The sequence below is a fragment of the Spermophilus citellus genome (genome assembly GCF_964194105.1).
Source record: "Spermophilus citellus genome assembly, chromosome: 4".
Lineage (NCBI taxonomy): Eukaryota > Metazoa > Chordata > Mammalia > Rodentia > Sciuridae > Spermophilus > Spermophilus citellus.
The window spans coordinates 216607051-216624689 of NC_138185.1; the positions used below are offsets into that span (position 1 = coordinate 216607051).

At 35.6% G+C, this 17639-nt stretch overlaps 1 protein-coding gene across 5 annotated transcripts in view; it reads left to right on the forward strand.

Moving 5' to 3' along the window:
• Positions 1–17639, forward strand: part of UNC79 (unc-79 homolog, NALCN channel complex subunit) — a gene marked incomplete at both ends in the record, with an annotated part of 264901 nt that overhangs the window by 208450 nt on the left and 38812 nt on the right. For all 5 annotated transcript variants that reach the window (XM_081289012.1, XM_081289013.1, XM_081289015.1 and 2 more), the window contains 6 exons: positions 2451–2563; positions 2651–2736; positions 3471–3644; positions 5618–5686; positions 8548–8658; positions 16730–16834. In XM_081289012.1, the coding sequence (XP_081145138.1) occupies positions 2451–2563; positions 2651–2736; positions 3471–3644; positions 5618–5686; positions 8548–8658; positions 16730–16834 (658 nt within the window). The remainder of the gene's footprint in view (positions 1–2450; positions 2564–2650; positions 2737–3470; positions 3645–5617; positions 5687–8547; positions 8659–16729; positions 16835–17639) is intronic.

Genomic DNA, 17639 nt, shown 5'->3' on the forward strand with positions numbered 1-17639 from the left:
TTCTTAATGGTATTATTTGCTGAGGAATATTTAATCCAGATGAATTCTAATTTATTAAAACTTTTTTAAAAATTATAATTGTTGCTTCCTGTTATTTATCTAAGAACATATTGTCTCCTTCCAAGTCATGCAGATATTCCCCAATGTTTCCTTCTAAAACTTTATGATTTTAGTGTTTATGTTTAGCATTTATATGATCCATCTCAAATTAATTTTTATGTATTGTGTGAATTAGGGCTAGGGTATTCTTTTTTATCCAGGGTGGATATAGTTATTTCAGCATCATTAAAAATGGAAAAAACTCAATGGATCCCTACAATGTCTGTTAAACTCAAAATACCATATAAGGGCAGGTCTGTTATATGTGTTTTGTATATGTTCTATGTGTTGACCCTTAAGCTAACACCCACACTTGATTATAGTAGCTGTGTAGTAAGTCTTGAATCAGGCAGTATGAGGCCTCCAACTTTAACTTATCTTTTTCAAGATTGGTTTGGATATCTAGAGTCTTTACATTTCCATATAAATTTTTGAAGCTTCTCATTTTTTTAATCAAAAAAGCTTTCTGGGATTATATTAAAAGTATAAATCAATTTTATATAAATGACATTGAAATATTCAATTCATGAACATGATAATGTATCTCCATTTCATTAGATCTTTAAATTCTCTAAGCAGTGTTTTTTTAGTTTTCAGGTAGATTTTGTGTATATCTTTTGTTAAATTTATTCTCAAGAATTTTGTTTTTTAATGCTAATGTAAGTGGAATTATGAAAAATTTTATTTTCAACATTTGTTGCTGGTATATAAATATAAATTGTTTATTATATATTAAGTGTAGCCCAGCTAAATTCATTTATTAGTTCCAGATGTTGCTTCATAGATTCCTTAGATTTTGCATGGAAAAACAGCATATCATTTGCAAGCAGTGATAGTTTTACTATTCCTTTTTGATCTTGATTTTATTTCTTTTTATTACCTTACTACAATGGCTAGAACCACCAGTAATAGAAATGTGTGAGTGGACATTTTGCTTTGTTTTCTGCCATACAGGGAAAATATTCAGTATCTCACTGCTAGTTATGTTAGCTATAGGTTTTTCACAGATGCCCTTCAGCAAATTGAGGATCTTCGTCCATTTCCAGTTTATTGAGTTTTTAAAATCATGAATGTGTGTTAACTTTGGTAAATTGTATTTTTTGTATCTATTGAAATAATCAAAAGGTTTTGTCCTTTTTATTTAATTACACTGACTGGTTTTTTATTATTAAACCATACCTATATTCCTGAGATAAACCCTACTTGGTCATGATATTGTCATTCTTTTAATCTATAGTTGGATTCAGTGTCCATGAGAAGTATAGGTCTGTTTTATCTCTTACCATTTCTTTTTGGTTTCCTTTTTAGTTTCATTTCTTTCTTTCTTTTGATAATGACTTTATCTGATTTTAGCTTTAGGGTCATGTCAGTCCCATAAAACAAAGTGGAAAGGGCTCCCTTCTTCTCTTCTCTATTTTCTTAAAGTTATTATACATTTGGGGTTGTTTTTTTTTCCTGAAGAACATTTCTGGCTTAAAAGTTTGAACCAGCATTTCAGGGTGGGCTTGCATAATGAGGTATAATTATACCTATTATAATTAGGTAAGCAGAACTTTTCTCCCTTCACCTACCTGAGTGGTTTGATTTCTTTTTTCTTCCTTCTGGTAACTTACTAACCACCCCAGGAAGTCTCCCTTCTGGTCCCTTGGTCTAAGGGACAGGACCACATGAAGATCTCTTGGTTCCCCTTTTTGACATGCAGAAGTGAACAGTGGGTGGAGGAAATGCACCTGTCAAAGTCCTGTCCTTTCCACAGGTGCCAGCTTGGATGCCCCAGGAAGACTCCCCAGGTTTCCCAGCCGGGAAGAACCTCTCCCTCACTGCATTTTCCCTCAGAAAAGCTCTTGCTTAGCCAATTACACTTTCTTGGGAGGATCTTGCTGATAGTTCTCATCCAGGGTTCTTGTCCTAACTCTGCCATTCTCTAGACATGAGGCCTTTGTAGGTCACTTTCCCCACTGGTCCTGGGAGCCCTCATACATACTTTAGGAGGCCTACAGCAAGCCAGGGATCACTCTGGAATTTCATGATTTTATCTTTCTTTTTTTTAAATATTATTTTTAGTTGTCAATGGATCTTTTACTTATTTATATGCAGTGCTGATGATTGAACCCAGGGTCTCACACATGCCAGGCAAGCGCTCCACCACTGAGCCAAGACTCCCAGCCCTTATGGTTTTCTTTTTCTAAAAAACAAAAATTGTTAACAGGGATTAGGTTTGACTAGACTATTTTATTTCACTGATGGAAATGACAGGTTTTACATAAGATTGTTGTGTAAATGCTTCAACTCTAAATAAATAGACTCTTGGCCCATGGTCTCTTGCATCTTCTCTCCCTGCTGGAACGCAGCATGATGGTTCCTGGCAATGCAGCAGGGGTGGCCAAGCAGTTCCTGCGCTGCATCTTCCATCAACTGGCCCCAAATGGCATCTTCCCGCAGCTGTTCCAGAGCACCATCAAAGGTAATTCCCCCGCTGAGGTCTGGACACAACAGACTTGCTGAGTCTCTGAAACCCGATCTCTACTAAAGCTGATTGTTCACTTTGCAGATGGGACTTTTTTGCGGACCTTAGCCACGTCTCTCATGGACTTCAATGAGCTGAGCTCTATTGCTGCTCTTAGCCAGCTCTTGGAGGTAGGTTTGCTTTAATGACACCCTGGGCCCCAGCCGAAATTGCATGCCCTATTTGAGTCACTCCATTAAGTACTCCAGCGGGAGAAATCCAAAGTCATTTAACTTGAAAATTAAATTTAGATTTTGTGTGTATTTCTATTCATTTAAAACTTGTAGACTTCCAACTAAGTGGTGAACCCCAGGATTGAAAACTCACCTCCACAAAACTATCCTGTTCTGAATTTTCAAAATGCATGGTGGGTAGAGCATTACTGTATGGTGAGATTTGGATTCCAAGATCCGCTATGTGCTTATTCACAGAGCAGTATTGTATCGCAAGACTCAGGTTCAAGCCTCTGCTCCAAGGCCTGGTCATTCAGCCATTGCTAGAAGGGAAGCTCCTGCTCCTTAATTTTTAAGTTTTAGTCTTTGTTCTGGAGAATTCTTTCCAGCCAGCAACATTCATTTTGTCCTTTTAGCACCTAACTACATCAATGATAGCTCCTAAGAAGATATTTCTTATTTGTTGCTCACATTTCACCTCTCAATCAAAAGATCCCAACTCCTTGGAGTTTGTCTGAACGTGTCTATTTTCCTTTACATTTCTCTTGCTTATTGCAATGATTGGCTCATATGGTAGGCACTCAAGGCATGTATATAACATGAATATGTGATTTTAAAACTGATCTTCAACAAATAGCTGTCTGAATTCCCATGCTGTTTCAGCAGTTGATTGCCTATGCTTTTGTTTTTAGGGTCTAAATAACAAAAAGAATTTACCAGCAGGGGGTGCTATGATACGCTGTTTGGAAAACATTGCTACTTTCATGGAAGCTTTGCCCATGGATTCTCCTAGTAGCCTCTGGACCACAATCAGCAACCAGTTTCAGACATTTTTTGCCAAGCTGCCTTGTGTTTTACCTCTGAAGGTAAGCTGATCCCAGATTTCACTGTGAATTACCTTTTGACCATTTATCTCTAGAGAGCAACACAAGAAGCAAAGTCTTGGGTGATTTGATAAATCCCAAAGGGCTAGAAGGAATCTGTCAGCTGCAAGTGAAGATTATTATCTGGGTTGTTTTTTGTGCACGATTTGATTAACTTGAAATCAAATGAATCACTTCTTGATCTGACAAGTGAAATAACATGTTAACAACTCCACTTCTGAAATGAGTATTATACGAATGTAAAATTTTATAGAGATCAGCCACCTGCATTGTTGCTAAATTGGCAGACTGCTAATAGGGTCTGTAAGGATGATGAGTCAGGGCCCCTTAAATTTTTCTGTGTGCTTTGAGTTTGAAGTTTCTTTGCAAAACAGGGATACACAGGAAGGATCTTTACTTCTTTCATTCTGTGATCCTTGTTTACCCACAAATCTGGAGTAGCTAAATAAATCCAAGCAAGGAGGATTAGTACTTTGAAAGTATGTCTGTATATAACTACTGTACATACATGCATAAACAAATCAAGGGTATGCGTTTTAACTTAGCCACATAGAACCTCCTTTAGACCAGAGTTATTCAGGGTCATTTATTGCTAATAAGCCACATACTCTAAGAAGAGTGCAGCAGGTATGACAAATTCGAATGACCAGGTGCAGATATGATAGTCAAAATATTTAACTTGAACACTGATCAGTTGGAAGTATTGCCAGCTATAAATTACTGAAATGCCTAATTTGTGATAATCAGCTCTGCCCATAGGGACCCTGCCTACAAGTTAAATGACTAAAGTGGAATGATCTAAGATAATAATAAGAATTGGGACCAGACTCTTAAAAATTGTAATGTACCAGTCCTTCTGCTGGGGTCAACTGCTACCCCAGTAGTTATATGAGAAATGAGGTGTCATGTTGTGGATTTTCCCATCTTTTCTAGGATGACATTTCCTGATTTTTAAATCACTGGGAGGGCCTCATGAGTAGCCAGTTTTCAGCCCCTGGTTTAAATTAAGTAAATTTCACATCAACCGTGATGGGTATTGAGCACATTAAACAGGCCAGCAGTTCCTTTAGAAAGTACTTGTGGGATGCTTTCAGTATTTATGTAAGAATTTCCCCTGCTAGGTCGGATCTGGGCACTGCTTCTGTTTTGTTTTTCATCTCTGAGGAAATTATAAGCCTTTGAAAAACACATGGTTTCACCAGTTTAGAAAAGTGGGTCTCAACGTCTAGTGTGCATCAGTGTCTCAGTAAGTTGCTAAGGCTGGCTTTGAACTTGTGATCCTCCTGCCTCAGCCTCCACAGCTACTGGGATTGTAGGCATGGGTCACCATGCCCCGCTCGTTGTTTATTCTTGCTGTAACATTTCCCCCAAGTCCCAGTAAACTCAATTTGAAAAGTACATTTTGATGTGAAGTTTTGCCAAAATGGAACTCTAATAAATTTGAAAGTGTAATTTTTCCCTTATAAAAATTTTAATACTTTCCCTCAGACTTTTTTCATGTCTTTTCATGGCAGAGAAAGTGAAGGTGAAACTATTTCTTATTTGGACTAATCATTCTTAAATAAGTTTTATTTTGTTCTATTTCTAACATGGCCGTTTACAAATTTGAATTATCTCTTTAGAATTGGATTTATGTAATGTCCTCTTGTCCACCTGCGTGTCCATTTATCCAGCTGGCTATCTGATTCTCTGTGCAACTTTCTGTAAGATTAAATTCTAGAGCTGTGTCTTTGAAAAATAGTTTAGAAGCTGTGTTTAATTATTTACTTATTTTAATTGTTTCATTAAAATATTTTAACCTAAAATAATTGTTTTCAACATGAATATATGGCATGGGAAACTGAACAGAGGTAGTTATATTTCAGATTTTTCTTTTTACAAAAATAAATATAAGAAATACGATGTACAAAAGATATGTTAAAGGAACTGAATTCTTTCTTCATGTTTATTCACAGTGTTCTTTAGATTCCAGTTTGAGAATTATGATATGCCTCTTGAAGATACCCTCTACCAATGCCACAAGGGTACGTATGCTTCAGAAAAATATAGCCAGTTGTTTTTTTGGTCATTTTTTAACCTAAAAAGACAGGTGCATAGCAACACAGAAGACACAGTCCTGACATTCAGCATCCGTTCCTTTCCTCACACCAGGTCATTGGCTAATACAACATAAGGTCACCATGTGTAGTAGGTTCCCAAGGCCTAGGCTATGCCTACCAACCCCTTCTCCATAGACTAATGAGGTGATCCTTCTGAACAGCGCATCATGTTGGTTCCTTCCTTAAAAATCTTGGACAGTGCTTGATTTCTTTCAGGATAGTGTTGGAAATCCTTAGCATGGCACACAAAAGTTTACCTCATTACTCACCAGCCTACTTTCCAGCTTATTCTCTGCTTGATTGTCCACCACTGCCGCTTGTGCTCCTGTGAGTCAGCATCGTTATCCTCCTCAAGGCAACAACGCCATTTGTTGAACTCTTACCAAGTGTCAGGCCGCGGGCTCAGTGCGTTCCATGTAGTCTTATTTCATTTCATACCCTCTTTGCCTTTGCTTAGACCTTTTCTTTTCCTGAAATTCTTTGTACTCTCTAGTGAGATGAACTCATTCTTCAAGGTCCCATTTAAATTTTTTAAAATGCTCATATTATTAGTAACATCTGTGTCCTGTATCAGCTCCCACAGCACGTGACTGAGCTGTGTTAGCACTTGATAGTCTCAAAGCCTCCCCAGGGAGACCATGAGCTTCATGGACTCCAGTACTGTATCTCTTTCTGTATCCCTGCTACATTGTGAATTGCATTATATTCAGTGGTGATATAGTTTGATTTGCAATAGTTTGTAATTACTACTTAATATACCAATAGTGCATGTTTTCTGCAACTGTTTACCTAGACTGTGCTTTTATAGACAAAGCTAGAAAGTTTATGCTGGAAAGTTGCAAAGAGATAATTTGGTTCAATCTACTCATTTATAGATAAGGAAACAGTCTCAGAGAGTTGAAGTGTCTTGGCTAAGGTCACACAGCTGGTTCCTAGAATATTTGAAACTTCAACATAGGTTCTTTGGGTCCTATTTTTCTGTTGTTCCATCATCATGCTGGTTTTCTAGGTATAAGAGCAATTTTCTTTATAACTTTGAATTGGAGTTTCTCTTTTTGACCAATGAGAGTGCTTATGTGTCAACTTGAGAGGTATTCCTATCCCCACCCTCCGCTGTCAGGGTTTCAAATCAGTAGCATTTGAACAAAGAATGCTGGACCAACAGCACTGTTTCAAAAAGTGTAGGATTCCCTACTTGTAAAACACAATAGTTTCTCTGGGGAGTACAAATAAATGAAAGACAATTCTTATGTTCAGGAGCAACTAACATGTAGGGCATTCAGTTTTGTATCAATAAGGAAGAAAAAAAACCTCAAAAATGCACATATCATTGATTTAGTGTTTCCTTTTCTAGGAATCTATTCTAAGGAAGAAAATGATAATAAAAATTTTATGCTGAAATATATTTATTAGGGTATTACTTATAGAAAATTTGACTTTGTGGCTATTAAAATGAATGGGTTATAAGAATTAAGTGGCACTGGAAATTCTTAATGTTATTAAGCTAATAAAAATATTATATTATAAACATATTTGATCTTATGTGAAAATTCAGCTAACTAAACTGGCAAACAATGAAGAAGGGAAATATAACAAAAAAACATGAAGTAGTAGTATGCATGACTTTTATTTCTTCATGAGTACTTTCCTACATATCCTGTGTTTTACATTAAACATGTATTACTTTTATAATCCAGACACTCCAGACTACAGTGGTTGAGAAGTAGTGAAAATCATGGCATGGAAGTCTTTGGGAGTCTAGTTAAAACTCTGACTTCTCTGCAGAGCAGTTAAACCTCTGGAAAATTGCCCTGGAATTTGGAGTTGAATCCCATTCCATAGCTGTATGGCCTTAGGGAAGTTAGTTGTGTACGTAACTGATTCTGCTGTGAACACAGAGTGATACTAGAGCTTCAGAGGGTTCATAATGAAGATTGTAGCTAGCATCCATGGAGAGCTTACTGTTGCCAAGTTCTTTGCATACATTATCTCCTGTAATTCTCACAACAACCCTAATGTGTGTAGTCTATTATTTTTCCACTTTTAGAGAAGGAGAAAACTAAGTCTCAGACAGGTTAGATCGCTTATTTAATGTCAGCAGAACTAGTTTGAACACACTTAAATCAGATTCTAGAGCTGTGTCATTAACTAACATGCTGTTTCCCAGGATAGTTAAGAAATTTGAATGTGATAAACTGTATGAAAGCAATGAGCTCTGCCTAACACTCAGTAGGTACTCAGAAAATGTTCCTAAAGAACTTAATAAAGTGTACTAAGAAATTAGAACTGGCCCTTTGTGGATGGGATTCAGATGAAGAAACCAAATGAACAAAGTCTTCCTTGGCAGGGAGCTGAGGAAGGGTTTCTATCCAAGCTAATTATACTTGGGTTCTTATATGACAGAGTGGTTTGCACTACTGAACTGTGGAGACAGGCTTCTGGAGGATCTGAATCTGAAGAACCAGATACTTAGAGGTTCTGAGGATAGAGTAGAAAATCCTAAAGCAGACCTCGATGGGTGAACAGGGTGGTAGAGTGATGGTCAGATGGTTTGTAAATGATGCCATGTGGAAAAATGAAGTTTTTGAACAATAAAATCATGCTCTTTGAGTCACTGGTTAAAGGTGTAGTTATACTTTAATTAGACCACCAGGGTTGCTACGGTGGCCACCTGGCAGTGATTTTAAATAAAAAAGAATAATTCCATTAAAATATAATAATACTTTAATGGTTTTCTTTATGAAGGAAACAGACAGACATTTTATTTGGCCCCAATCTCATTGCAGAGTTTGTTGGAACCATTTTCAAAACTGCTCAGCTTTGTAATTCAGAATGCTGTCTTCACTCTGGCCTACCTGGTGGAACTGTGTGGCTTATGTTATCGAGCTTTCACTAAGGTAAGGCTGCATGTGTGTGTTCCCGTGAAACTGGAAACTGGCAGAAATATAGTCTTTCTAATCAGTGTCAAATCCCTGTTATTTACTTGCTTTAATACCTTAAAAATTAATAGTTCTTCTAAAGTCTGATAAATAGTATTGGAAGAAAACACTTTAAAAAACAATATACACAAATATTTCTAAAATATACAGATTTGGAGAATTGAGTGTCGTGGTTTAGAAGAGGTACTTTCAGTGAGGGATATTAATTGTCTTAATGATCTTTTAAGGTCCTTTTCAAGGTCACCATCCCACGGTTAGTGGGTGAGTCATCACTACATATCATTTTTATACCCAGAGTGGAACAACACCAGATGGTCATTTGTAGAAGCCTGTGAAGCACCTTAAGGCTCATCATTTGTCTTTCTCCCAGTTCTGGGTTCATGACCTCTGAGATTCAAATCTCATCTTTTGTCATCTTGTCCTAATCATGGTTCCTCTATTGAATTATCTTTAGCACCCCCCTCCCCACAGCTGAGAAAGTGGAAAAATACCGATTGCCCAGTTGGTACAGCAGCCTTATCGGAACCGGCACATGCTGTCCTGATGGAAAAGCAGAAGGCCAGGAAAACTTGGAGCATTTTTGTTCTTAGGACAGTGTGCGAATATTACCCTCTTGATCTCCAAATTTTCCAAATGTCTTTTCAATGGGGTCTCTGTTTCTGTTGTTTCTGCTTAAACACTCAGAATGCCCCTTTATTCATGTCACCAAGACTATGAACCCTTTATTTTCTTCATAAAAATCTAATTTTATAACAAGGCTTTCATTCTATTTCAAACGCCCTTGTCTTCTTTCCTACCAACTTGTGTCCATTCTGCCACATTAAATATTCCATAATAATCTTCTCTTTGGCCTGATTATAAACTATTTATTACCCTGCCTGGAGCAATATATTTTCTATTAAGAGAATCAGCATTTTTAAATTCTTTTAAATTTTTCTTAAAAAAATATCTCTCCCCCTTTATTTCACTTTAAAAAAGTAAAACTACAACAAAAAGATGTTTTATTTTTAGAATCCATTCTAATTCTTAATTGTCTTTATATTTAATTTGTTTAAATTCTACCTGTTTTAGAGAGGAAGACTCACAATGAGTTTGTTCGTCATGTGATGGGCACTATAAGTATTGATTACTATAAGTATTAACTTCCCAGCATTACAAATTTGAGATATTTGTGATTTTGAATGCTATTATACATTATATACCTTCATAATCCATCATAATTTTAATGACATTTCACTACCTGTTGTCATCTATCCTTCCTCATTTCTCCAACACAACATGATTGTTATTTATAGATAGTATTAATCAAGAGTGTCCTACTTTCTTCAAAGATAATGAGAAACTGTAAGAAACAGTTTAAAAACAGCAGTATCTACTTACATAATTAAAAGAAAAAGCATGGAAAAGCAAGAGCTTAGGAGACTTCCTTTTCCGGCAACATGGCAGTCCAGATAACCTGGAAACTATCTCACTTAGAATACAGAATTCTGATAAAAATGTAATAAACATGACTTAAAAGGTTTAGTTAATTTTATAAGAATGAAAAAGGCAAAAACATGAGCTCAGAACTTAAAATTAACTCTCTCCAAATTGAAGAAATAACCTACTACAAGCTAGATTAACAAAGTCAATAAATAGCAAGTTGTCTCCTCCAAGAATGACCAATTTGAAAACAAGACAAAGATTATAAAATCATGCTTTATGCCAAGTATATAAAAGATAAGAAAAAATGCAGGAAGAAATATAGTCATCACAAAAAAGACTGATTAGAATAAAATAGAAAGTCTAGAAATGAAAATCAGTCACTTACATGAGAAAAAAATCACATTCCAAGTGTGGAATCTAAGTGATCATTGACAGTATAAACATTGAATTAAACATAGCTAAAGAGAGAATTAGTGCAATGGAAACTAGACCTGAAGAAATCACATACAATGTAACAAAGTGCAATAAAAAGATGAAGGATATAAAGAGAAGTTCTAACATATATCTAATAAGTGTTTCAAAGATGCAAAATAGGCATTTTATCAATTGCAACGTTAATAGAAATCATTAATTTTCTGATTCAGGAAGCACAAGGAGCCCTAAAATGATTACAAATAAACTGAAGTGTTACCTGCTTATGTCATAATTTATATGAATAGGTATAATTTGACATAAAAACCAAGACAAAGAAACTATTTTAACAGCAACCAAGAGAAGACACTAAAGATAGACTGACAACAAACTTTATAATAGCACAATGGAAGCCCAAAGACAATGGAAAAATGTGTTCCAAATGGTAAAAAAAGAACTGTTCTCCTTAAGTTCTCTACCAGCTACAATATCCTTCTGGAGTAAAGAATATATAAATATGCCATCAGGAAGATAAGAAATGTTCTAGTAGAATTTATGGAAATAATACCTATGAGATATATTACAGTAAGAAGAAAATTGAACTAAAATGGAAGAAGTAAAATGTATGAATGCAGTTTACCAAAGAAGTTGGTGAAGTGTAGAAATGCAAGTGATCATTGAAAATATAAAGCAGCAATAATAATAATAATAATAATAATAATAATAATAATAATGTTAATCAGATAACTATAAAAACAAAAATGACATGAAAATACTGGATATGAGAGCTTATGAGAAGTGTGTGTGTGTGTGTGTGTGTGTGTGTGTGCGCGCACATGTGCATGTACATGCGCATGAGCAATGTTTGTAGTTGGGAATAGAAGCCCAAGCATCCTGTGTATTATTCACAAGAAGGGCAGAGATGATAAATAACTTTAAATTCTTAAGAATACATATAGCAAGGTGTGGTGGTGCATATCCCTAATCCCAGCAACTCTGGAGATTGAAGCAGGAGGATCACAGGTCCAAGACATTGGCAATTTTTCTCAAAATAAAAGATTAAAAAGCACTGTGGGTGTAGTTCAGTGTAAAATACCCCTGGGTTCAATTCCCAGTGCAAAAACAAAAAGGAAAAAAGAAAGGAATATATGTAAATGTTTTAAGTATAAACTCTGAAACATAATGTGTTAGTTCCAAACAAATAGAAGATAAATTAGATATAAAACTCACTCAAGACAAAAGACAATCACAGAACAAGTTATAATAAGAAATTAAGAGGATAAAAATAAATTCCAAATATTTAATCAAATATGTTTGCTAGAATCAGTAGGGATTGTCAGATTGCATTATAAAAATAGACCTATATGTTTTTTTATGAAAGACACATCTAATGACACTCAGAATGTTTGAAAGATAAAGAGTAAAAAAATACACTAGGTAAATACTAATGAAAAGAAAGCTAAAGTCAGTAATCTGACTTTAAGTTAAAAACATTATGAAGTCAGTATATATTGACTAAAGGAACAATTCTTCAGGAAAATGTGATAAGATGTGAAAATGTGTAAAACTCTGTAGAGCTAATAACAGCCTCAAAATATACTAAAACAAAAATTAGGATTATAAAGAGGAATTGACAAATTCACATAGTTTGAGATTTTAGAATTCAGAACTGAAAGATCAAGCAGATAAGAAACAAATGTCCAGAGTTGATTTGAATGACACAGTGAGTAAATTGGATCCAATGGACATGTAAAGAGTTTTGAATCCACGAGTTGAAAACAATATTTTTTAAATTTAGAAATTTTTAAAACACAGAATAGGTAACAGACTATTTTTCTTTGGGGCAGGGGGTTGTTTTTGTGGAACTGGGGATCCAACTCAGGGTTATAAAACATATTGGAGAGTAGGTTTCAAGGAGACCAAGTTTTCCATCATAGTTCAATTAAATTGTAAATCGATAACTAAACCATCTCTTCATGTAGATGTTCAGAAGTAGTTTGAATAAAGCCTCCACATCTATAGAGGCACTATGCACAACATACATATATAAATTTTATTGAGTATTGAGGGAGGTGTAGAGATTTGGGACTCCCTGGTTAAATCCTAAAGCAGCTGGGAGAGCACCCCACCACACACACACACACACACACATAAAAGCCACATCAGCTCACAAGCCTTCAAACATGGAGTAGTATATACATGTATACATCACTGGTATATATATGGCTGTGCTCTGTCCCAGCTATACCCTAGGTGCCTTTAAGAGTCTTCTATTGACTGTTCCTTGTTCTCAGATGTCTATATCCTGTGTCCCCATCAGATTTTGGTGCAGTCCCTTACTTGCTGGGGTTGGAGAGTGTGTGGTCTTGAGGGTGAGTGTGATTGGGTGAGAGTAGATGTGTACATATACAGTCAGGGCTGTTGACTGCCAAAGTCCTGAAAACTCAGATGGTTGTTCAGGCTTTGTAATCATGTATTTGTGTGTGTGTGTGTGTGTGTGTGTGTGTGTGTTTTCAATTCATACAAAGATGCTATATGGGTTATTGGCGTCTGAGATTTGCTATATTTGGAAATAAAAAATACTTGTAGGGCTGGGGATGTGGCTCAAGCGGTAGTGTGCTCACCTGGCATGCACGGGGTGCTGGGGTTCCATCCTCAGCACCACATAAAAATAAAATAAAGATGTTGTGTCCACCGAAAACTAAAAAAAATAAATAAATATTTAAAAATTCTCTCTCTCTCTCTAAAAAAAAATTCTTGTAAATAAGGCAAAGAACATAGGAAATATTATAAGAAAATTTATAGAAGTATTTAATACTAAACAAGTATGAAAATATTCCCTTTTCAAAATTTGACAGATATAGCCGCAGAGATATTTAAGAGAAATTTTGTTTTAAGCACTTTTTACTGAAAAAAACAAAAAGAGAAAGAAAAGCTAAATGAACTAAACAAGTCAGCTTAAGTTATAATAACAGGGTAATCACCGAAAATTTAAGGAAACAAATGATGGAAGATAGAGCAAAAATCAATAACATTAAAAACATAGATATAATAGAGTGCCAATACAACTAAAAAGTGGCTCTTTGATTAGACTAATAAAGTGAGCAAACCTTTGGCAAGATTGATCAGAAAAATAGATAAAAGATATAGGTAGCAATGAAAAAGGGAAAATAACTGTAGACTTAATGGAGATTCAGAAATGACCAGCTTTATGCTTATTCCAGTACATTTAAAATCCTTGACATGAGGGACAGCTTTCTAGAAAAATGTAATGTGTGATAATCTGGAAAAAGAAAAAACTAACTAGTTTTAAATAAGTAAAAAATGCATTCAATAGTTAAAAACCTGTCCAAAAATACTATTACAGCCTCAGAGACACTTTCTGTCAAAATGTGGGAATAGGCTTATCCCTGCTTCACACAAATTAATGAAGTGGAAAAGAGGGAATATTTCACTTCCCAACTCTTTTTATGAGAACAGTAGAATCTTGATACCAGTCATACAAGGGCAATAGGGGAAAGGAAAATTATAGGCCAATATCTTTTCATACATGCAAAAAATAGAATGAATAACAGCAATCAATGCATTAAAAATAGAACATCATGACCCAGTTGGGATTTTCCTGAAGTACAAAAATGGTTTAAATATTAGAATATCTATTAATGTCACATAGTGCCAGATTAAAGGAGAAAACTTTTGGCAATTTTTTAGCAGATGCAAGAAAAGCACTTTTTATAATTCCATATTCATTTATCATATAGTCTTATCAAAGTAGCAATTGAAGGGAACTTCCTTAACTTAATAAAAGGAGGTCTACCAGAAACCTCTAGCAAGCCTTATTTTAATGGTGAAGTGCCACCAATCCCCTTAAAATCATAAGTCAAGGATGCTAATATCATTGCTTCTGTTCATCATAGTGCTACTTTGTTAAGCAAGAAAGGAAAAATAACTTAAGTATAAGACTTAGACAGGAAAAATACAACTCTCATTTTCCCTAGGTGATGTGATTGCAAATGGACCAAAGAGAATCTATAGACACCTTTTTAGAATTTACAACAGAGTTCATAAAGGATGCTAGATACAAATGAATACCCAGAAATGACCCATTTTAATGTTAAGCCACATGTGATTATAAAAATGTACTTTAAATTTCATTTGTTGTGGCAACAAAAAAAAAATCTAACAAGAATGTGCAAGAATGAGACAACCAGAAAATTTTATTGAAGAATGTTGAATAAATGGAGAGATCCTATTTTCAAGGACAAGAACCAATTAATAAAGATAGTTCTTTCAGAATAATCTGTAATTTTAATGATGAGCTAGGAAATTTGCACCTATCTTCCCATTTAACGTTAAAAAAGTTTTTTTAAAAGCACACATTTTCATTTAAACTTCTTAAAACTATCAAAATTCTAATCACATACAGAGGAATTGTGAGGCCAGGATCTCGGAGAACACTGAAACACAGGGTTGCAAGCCTCACACTGAAGGTCAGTTTTGCCCTGTGGGTGTTTGTTGATCTAAAAGATCTGGTTGAGAGGCTCAGTTGCAATTTTGGAAGCTGTGTGAGGCTAGGGAGAAGAAAGTCAGTTGGGGGACATAACAAGAGTGGGAACCCTGATACCATATCCCTCAACCCACACATCTTTGCTTGGGACCACAAAGTACAGATAATTTAGAAGTATACTTGTCTTCAGTGGGCACAGCTTAGTGTCAAACCCAAGGTAAGATATTACAAGCCTGTATGTAGATGAAGGTAACCGTGATTTGCCATGCACCTGGCAAAAAGCAAACTGAAAGCTCTTGGAAGGAAGGTAACATTTTAGCTGCAAGTTATTTCTACGAATAATTTTTAAATGGAGCATCCAGCATACAGTCAACAATAACAGACATACAAGGAGGCAAGATGTGAGTGAAAGTGAATAGCGGGGAAAGATCCTGAACACAGACCCACAGGAACTCTATTACTTACTTATGGAAGGATCAAGGAAGGACTCCCAGGCCCTTGAAAGGGAATTGCAACGTGCTGTTTTCATCTCTGGGTGGCAATTACATGAGTGTTCAATCCATCTTGATCCACTTAACTGTATGCTTATATTTTATGTACTTTTCTGCATGTGTGTTATACTTGACAATAAAAAAGATTTATAAAATTAAAATCCATCCAATGTGCTATCAACAGCAGGACTGATTGATGAATATTGCTATATTCATACAATAAAAATGTTATTAAGCTGCTGAGTTGAGAGCTATGTCTATTAGTAGGGATTATTTTTAAAACTTATGTAGTGGGCTGGGGATGTGGCTCAAGTGGTAGCGCACTTGCTTGGCATGCGCGGGTCGCTGGGTTTGATCCTCAGCACCACATAAAAATAAAATAAAGATGTTATGTCCACCAAAAACTAAAAAATAAATATTAAAAAATTCTTTCTCTCTCTCTTAAAAAAAACTTATGTAGTGAAGTCACCATTATGCACAATATGATGCCATTGTAGAAAGTTTTTTAAAAAATGGAACAATATTCTATGTTCTAATGGAGGTATGTATATAGTCAAAGTGTGAAAACATACATGAAAGATTAAGCAACAGATTCAGAATGGTGCCTACTTTGAAGAAGGGAGGAAGAAAAAGAAGGGTACTCTATAGATATATTCAACTGTTTCTGTAATGTTTCATTTATCATTTTGAAAAGGCTAAATTAAATAAAGCAAATGATACTGTTTGGCAAGATGCGGGTAGGTATACGACATATTCCATTCTCTTTCTTTTTCTGTATGCTTGAAATAGTCCACTTTAAAAATGAGTTCCTTGGAGAAAATATGGAACTTTTTAAACAGTTACATGAGTTTCTCTCTAACTCATTTTGTATTGAAAAATACTTTAGATTTGTTTAATTGTTGCAGTTTTTGGAATCTATTTCTTAAGACTGAGTACTAAATCCTATGGTTTTATATTTAAGAAACAGTCTATCACTTCATACCCATTAAATTATGTGTCCTTATTGCTTCAGTAAACTCATTATGCATGCAAAAATGCCTTTTTTCTTTCTTGCTTTAATTTGATTTCTTCAGCACAGCTGTGCTTTTTAAAATATTCTTATTTCTGATCTTGGAATTTTGGGAAGCTCTTTGACATATATCTACTCTAACTACATTTTAAAATCACTTACCTTTGCTGTTTTGTGTTTTTCCAGGAACGGGATAAATTCTACTTATCTCGTAGTGTTGTTCTAGAACTTCTACAGGCCCTGAAGCTCAAATCTCCTTTGCCAGATACAAACCTCCTTCTGCTTGTCCAGGTAGGCTTATGCTGTGTTTGTAAAATGCTTTATGGGGTCCATGCATACTTGGAAAGATTAAGAGATGAGGGGCAGATGCATAAGTGCCAGGTGCCTTTGTTCAGAGATGAGAAATAATATATTGTATATGAGCCGAAGTTCTAATAAATATGATGCACTCAGCACTTCCACTGGCTTAAAAAGAAAAAAAAAAGAAGCATTAGTTTTGACCCTAGTGAGGAACTGGTTCTGTTAGGGACAAAAAGAAGAATGAGGTGATAGTTTCTATCCTCGAGAAATTTGTAATCCAGTAGGTTGGAGGGGGAGCTCCCTCACCAGAGCGGAGATAGGCCAAACGAAGCAAAACATGGGGCAGCAGGCTCCAGAGTGATCACAGAGTCTGCTCAGTGTGGCTGAGTCAGTGAATGTTCTGGAAGGTGAGGTGAGCCAGGCCAGATACTGTAAATAACAGGATGTGCTGGTCCAGTCAAGGTGTAGGTGGGTGTAAATCAGCTATCGAAAGATCACTGAGGCAGACTCTGGAGAATCAGCTGTCATCATGCTTTTGGGTGTTGCTTTGAGGACACATGCATCCTCAGTGACCTTAACTCAGCATCTAGACAAGCAGACAGATTTTGATCACCTGAGACAGGCTGTGACGGGTGCCATAAGAGAGAGAGGTAAACAGTTTGTGGGGAATTTGAGAGCAGGAGTGATCCCATCTTATATGGTATGAAATCAGGGAGGACTTCAGAAGAAGTGGCATTTGAGTTGGGTCACAAAGGATTAGTGGGTGCAGACAAATTTTTTTTTTGGGCCTGAAGTT